The sequence below is a fragment of the Homarus americanus genome, unplaced genomic scaffold (assembly GCF_018991925.1).
Source record: "Homarus americanus isolate GMGI-L3 unplaced genomic scaffold, GMGI_Hamer_2.0 scaffold824, whole genome shotgun sequence".
Taxonomy (NCBI): Eukaryota; Metazoa; Arthropoda; class Malacostraca; order Decapoda; family Nephropidae; genus Homarus; species Homarus americanus.
Genome location: NW_024719328.1, coordinates 2,875,284 through 2,881,858, shown reverse-complemented (window position 1 = coordinate 2,881,858; position 6,575 = coordinate 2,875,284). Strand labels below are relative to the sequence as shown.

Genomic DNA, 6,575 nt, shown 5'->3' with positions numbered 1-6,575 from the left:
TGACTAGTAACGATGTTAGTAAGCAAATAGACAAACTAAAGCCTAATAAGTCACCTGGTCCCGATGAGATATTTGCCGGAAGTATAAAGGAATGTAAGGAAGAGCTTAGTATGCCCTTAGCAAAGTTGTTTTAACATGTCCTAAAACAGGTGTAGTACCAGAATCCTGGAGGAGATAGCGAATGTAATACCGATTTTCAAGAAGGGGATAGATCACTATCCTCTAACACCGCCTAATCAGTCTAACATCAATAGTGGGACAAAATTACTGGAAGCAATCATTTCAAACTCTATTCGAAATCACCTGGAGAAGCACAGATTGATCAATGATTCCCAGCCAGCTTCAGCGGACGTTCTTGCCTATAATCTATTAACATTCTTTTCATCAGTTTGAATCAGTGGACGAGGCACAATTATGATGTGGTATATCTCGACTTAAGCAAAGCCTTCGACAGAGTCCCACAAGGTGACATCCTTTAATGGATTAGGGCGTGGTTACAGGACAGAAACAGTGAGCATTATGACACTAAGTCCATTGGACAACGTCACAAGTGGAGTTCCCAAGGCTCAGTACTTGGACCATTATTGTTTATTATATACATAAACGACATGAATATCGGCATGGACAGCAACATAAGTAAATTTGCTCATGACACTAAAATAGGACGTGTTATCAAATCGACGAGGACTCGACAAAACTACAGGAAAGATCTAAACAAATTTTCCAATGGTCTGAAAAATGGCAGATGAAATTCAATGTCGACAAATGTAAAGTACTCAGTTATAGGAGATGTAAACAGGGAAACCAGATACCAGATGAACAACGATGCCATAGAAATCCGACTGCGAAAAGATTTAGGAGTAATGATAAGTGAACCTTAAGCCAAGTAAACAATGTGTTTTGCTCGTAACAAGGCTAATAAAGTACTTGGGTTCATCTAAAAGTGTTAGTTACAAGACTAGCGAGGTCATCCTAAAACTGTATCTTGCTTGTGGAACCACCTGGATTACGCAGTTCAGTTCTGGTCACCGTATTACAGAATGGATATAGAATCCGTAGAAAGAATTCAGAGGAGAATGACAAAGACTAATCCCGGGCATTGGAACCTTGAGTATAGAGACAGGTTAAAACATCTTAATTTGCACTCCTCGAGAGCGTGGGCGAGGGCGACCTGATAGAGGTGTATAAGTTGGAAGGCAGGGCTAAACAAAGGGGACATTACAAAGGTACTCAGGTTACTGGTATCATCATTAACTCGAATATGCTGAATAGCTTCAAACATAGGTTGGATGCTCATATGAGCAATAGGGGTTGGGTGTAAACGGGACTGCCCAGTATGGGCCAATAGGCCCGCTGCAGTTTCCTCCATTCTTATGTTCTTATGTTCAGTGAACCCAGGAAGGCGAAGGAGGACGTCCAGGTTGTTTGAGACAATCGTCCAATGATCACAGGAGTCATGTACAAGTGTTATGATGGTTCATCCAGCCCAGACAGCAGGCACATGTGTGGGGGATGACGGGCACCTTGGTAGTGTGGGATGGTTATGTCGTAGTGCCGTACATCAAGGTAGTGTGATGTAGAAGATGATATTGAGGATTGATACTACTACTACTACTACTACTGTAACTAGTGGTGCTACTTCCACTGCTGCTTCTACTACTAAAGCTAGCAATATTGATAATATTGAGAGTAATGATGGTAATATTAATGATATTAATAATAATAATATTAACGCTAATATTAACGATACTACTACTTCTAATAATAACAATAATAATAATAATAAACACTAGTTGCTAGGCTTGTATGGTGTCTGGCAATAAGCTAGAGCTAGGAAGGTCAGAAGCCAAAGTTTGAGGCTGTTAAATCTGGGTGTAGCGGGTGTGCCCTAACTCTGGTGGCCGTGTCAGGGCAGGACATTGATGCCATTAGTCTCTGCCTGTGAGATCCTGCCCGGCTGTCTCCCAACACTCGTGTGCGGTGGTGCATGTCTTCCAGAGTAGGAATTTCTGCCAGGAAAATGTCAGGAACCACAAAAAATGTATTATGGAGAGCTCTTTCCAAATCAAACCTTCACACTTTATATATTAATACTAGCTCTTGTTATATCATCAAACATACGCTTTCTTTTTCACCGATATAACCTTAGGTTCACTAATATTTAAAAGGCAGGTCAGCAGCACAATAAAAGCTTGATTATACCAACCTTGTAATAATGTGTAATGTACATGGTTTCATGTAAACGTGAGTGAGACCCGGTGAATCGTTAAGAATGTCTATAGTGTTATGTCATGTCATGTATTGCAATGTTGCACAGGAGGGCCAAATGGCAAACAAAATTAATAATCACAAAATTCCCCCTCGTACACACCCTATAGAGTTGCTCGCCGTTTGAAAATAATCAAATGCTTCTGGGTTCGGTTACTCAATAAGGCCCCAAGTATTTAAGTGCAGCTTTGGTTTAGAGTCTTGTGAAAAACATATAACTTTTTAATGGTTTTCTGGCAAAAATATAAATTTTAAATACAAAAGATAGACAAAGATTGGTTAACTTGACACTGTATTAAAACATTACTTGTAAGAGCCTAATAATGGTAACAGGTTCGTCGACTACTTCAGGTTTATAAATTTCATAGAACATTATTTAAATAAGAAAGATAATTTATTTTGAAGAATAATATCAGTGTGTTACTGCTTGACAAGTGATCATATACATGTAAAATGAACTTGTAATTAGTAGAGCATAAGCTGGGCATTGAATCACCACAAGTATAGTATTACAGTCCACGCCACTTGCAGTATAAGCCACATAAACTCGGCGGCTTTGAAATTCCTGAGAAGCAACTTCGCTGGGTGTATGCCCTCCCCCACCCGATCTCCAGAAATCCACAAATCTGGTAAGTAATCGGTGGTCAGCCAAGGTGTAAAGTCAACGCTTATCTCCGAACACGTTAATATGATTAAATAAATTTTAGAAAACGTATTTCATTTCTGTTTGTAAAACCTATCCATGCATTTGTTTTAGTTTTGAACAATGAGCGTCGAAACAGGTCACTGCTCATTTGGACTGGATATTCCGCCAATGAGCATTGACCAGAGAGGTTGACAGACGCCTACTATGCCTCGGGGCTCGCCTTCACTCAACAGTACGTCAATAAGGAGAAGGAATTTATCATCCAACAACCATGTGTGTCGCCGAAACAACTGGAGGTAGCATGCTTATAAAGTTATGTTTGCAACCTGTAATGTGGTTAATTTTAGAATACTGTATATCAAATTACTTTATGAAATCCCGCATATGTTGCAGTAAATAACAAATTATAATTTTACATGGAAGTGAGGAATATAGCAAAGTGATAAGGTCTATATTATTTTACGGAGATATGATCGGCACAAAATCTATGAAGAACAACGGAGCGGCCGAGTGAGGGTGAAGGTGTCGGGGTAGATGACTCTCCTCGGCGACGGGGATGTCACAGAGATTGAGAGACAGTGTATTTGCCGAAACATATGTTGACAACCTTAATGATTTTTTTCCCTTCTCTCCGCGAAAGGAATTTTCCCTTCCCTCCCGGCCTCACAATATTTGCTACTGCTGACAATCACAAGGTAAACTACTGCTACAAACTGACCATTCAGTAATTAATAGTTGAATTGAATTGAAAGACTGTATTTAGCAAGAAAAACACAGATACAGAGTGAATAATAATAACAATATGGCTGAGCCAGTTGAGAACCTGAGCTCTCTTTTAGACACCTGGTATATACTATACATTTATCTCAAGGAAGTATTATGTAACATTTAGTTTCATCTGGAATAGTACAATAGCATGGTGGTAATAAAAACATCTCATAATGTACAACGGTTATCACGTCAATATTTATTTATTTTATTTACTTATTATTTTTTGAGTTTATTTTATTTTTTTATATATATATAGTATATACATAAATGACAGTGATACTGAAAAACATAAATATAATGGGGGAGCAGTACAACATGGATTGTACAGTATCAAGGTTCAACAAGAGGACAGAGCTGTCAGGATTATGTCTAGTTGGCAAATATGTTTATTGCAACGGTAATTTCTGAGCTATTTACATGATAGTTTCCGATAAAACGGTTTTGATGGTACAATAAAAGCAGGTACTGTAAATATAGTAAGTGTTACAAGAAATATTAATACTTCGACAATAGATATTTTTTTAGAGATGATTTAAAGGAAGGGAGCGTAGTCTTTGCTGGGATGTGTGGGGTAAGTTGTTCCACACCTTCACACCGTGATATTTCATGGAGGTCTGGGACTGAGAGGAGCGCATGGGGGTGGTCTTAGTAGCTCCGGGTGCCTTAAGTTGTATCTCTGATTATTCCGGAACTGGAATTAATTATTGTCAAGCAAGTGATTGATAGATTTGTAAACAAAGAGGGCACAGCAGTAAGTGTTAATATCCTCGAATTTTTTAAATTTCAATATAACAAATTTTTCGTTTGTGTGATCTGTTTTTTCAAGTGGGCTGTAAATTCCACATGGTGATTAGCGATGCTCTCTGCAAGATATTTGCCAACATTAATAAAATATTCATTAAAGTGGTTGGCAATGGGGGAGGGTTCCGTTACAACTGAATCATTTATCATAAAAGCTGAGTGGGGGGGCAGAAGGCTGAGTGTTCCTGTTCTTAATAGAATTTATGACATTCCAGGTTTTCTTACTGTCGCCTGATGCTGACTGGAGCTTATTTGTATAATAGTTAAGTCTTGCATTTCTAACTGCTTGAATTACTCTATTTCTGATACTTCGGTAGGCATCACCGAAAGTTATGGGTCTTTTTGCAATTTTCCTTTGGAGTTTGTGTTTTTCTTTTATCATTATCTTAATTTCGCTTGTGATATAGAGTTTGGAAATGGATACAGTTTTCACTGACTTAGTCTCGAGGGGGAAGCAATTATCAAGGCAGGCATTGAAGATGCAAGAGAAGTTGCAGCTGTTTACGTTAGGGTTGTCAGAGGCATAGACAAGATCCCACTTAGCATTCATTAGGTTGTTTTAAAAAAGGAGCATGTTGTCGGTGCAGTAGTCTCTGTATTGTATTGGGACTCTACTAGACCTTTCAGGCCTTGTGGCTGTTTTATACATGGCAAGAATTGGGAAGTGGTCGGAGATATTGTTATAAATAATTCCACTTGCAAGATTGTTTGGAGTGTTGTTAGTCCAGATTTGATCTATCACAGTGGCAGAGGTGGCAGTTACTCCAGTGGGTTTGGTTACTGTTATAGTGTTTAAGAAGAGTTTAGAATGACAGGTAGCAAGAAGGTCTAATACTGAGGTATCGGTTTCTGATTTTAATAGAACAAGGTTGAAATCTCCTGTTATGTAGCAACGTTTCCTCTCTGAACTTATGACCGAGATAAGCTCCGAAAATTTATCAAGAAAATTCCTTACATTAGGGTGGGGTCTTCTGTAGATTACTCCTCCTAGGATATTTCGTGTGCCGTTACGTAATTCAGTGAAAACACTCTCCATGTACTACTCCTGAACCTTTAAATCATCTCTTACAGAAGTGTTATACTTGATATCGTTTTGTGAGTTTGGTCTCACAGAACCCAAGTACACCAAATTTGTGGGCAATAGAAGATAAACACTGATCAAAAAGGTATCTAGGTGAAGGGGAATACTGCTGATGTTATGGCTAATCAAGGCGAAGGAATGAGGTAGTAGGAGACTAGAGCTAAACTCTGGAGAGTCAGGAGAGTAATAGTTACAGTTCCCCCCTCAGTGGGGAGGGGGTAAACAGGTAAACTAAGAAACTCCAAACATCTTGTCTTTGAACACTTATCATGAATTAAGTTTAAGGAGATTGACTTTCTTTGGTTTGTCTGAAGCCTGTCTGAAATATTAAACCACACAATATACCAGACAGATGTGTGGAGCCTGTTGGCAGCTTTGGTTTAGTCGTGGTCTGTGTTGTTCGTCGTGAGACAACACACACGTCTTAGAAAGCGTTGACTTTCAGAATAAGAAAATAATTTTAAATGTGTTCTATAGTTATTGGTTATATTGAATACAGATTTATCTTATTTCCGTTTGTTTGTTTGTTTTAATAAGCATATAAAGCAGGATAAAAAATATAAACAAATTTTGGATACTTTTTGTCGCCAATTGTCTGACACCATTCCAAGACTTCGATGACGTAAGTGATTCGAGGATTCAGGAACAGCTTTACGATACATCAGACTCAATCATCCAAAACGAGCCATTATACGAACTAAAGTATTGGCATATAATCAAGTGCAACAGATTGCCTTATACTTTATAATCAGAACAGCTACATGTGTGGAGAAACGAATGAATAAAACACGACCAAATTCAGTCCGTTATATCACTGAAATTGAAATTGAAATACTTTATTGACCATAAAACTATTACATCAAAAGGACAGGGTAGTATACCACTCCCACCCTCACCTTTGCCATCCTCTTCTGGGGTTTACAAACAGTTATAAATGTTAATACAATAATTATTTTTACATCAATGAAATAATTAATTTTATCATGAAAACTACATTAAAAGATCAGA

General features: G+C 38.1%; 1 protein-coding gene across 1 annotated transcript in view; it reads left to right on the top strand.

Annotated features, from left to right (window-relative positions):
• Window positions 1-3,038, top strand: part of LOC121860031 — a 7,379-nt gene extending 4,341 nt beyond the window's left edge. The window contains exons 4-5 of the mRNA XM_042357046.1: window positions 2,800-2,897; window positions 3,026-3,038. Coding sequence (XP_042212980.1) covers window positions 2,800-2,897; window positions 3,026-3,038 — 111 coding nt within the window. The remainder of the gene's footprint in view (window positions 1-2,799; window positions 2,898-3,025) is intronic.
• The last annotated feature ends 3,537 nt before the right edge of the window (window positions 3,039-6,575 follow it).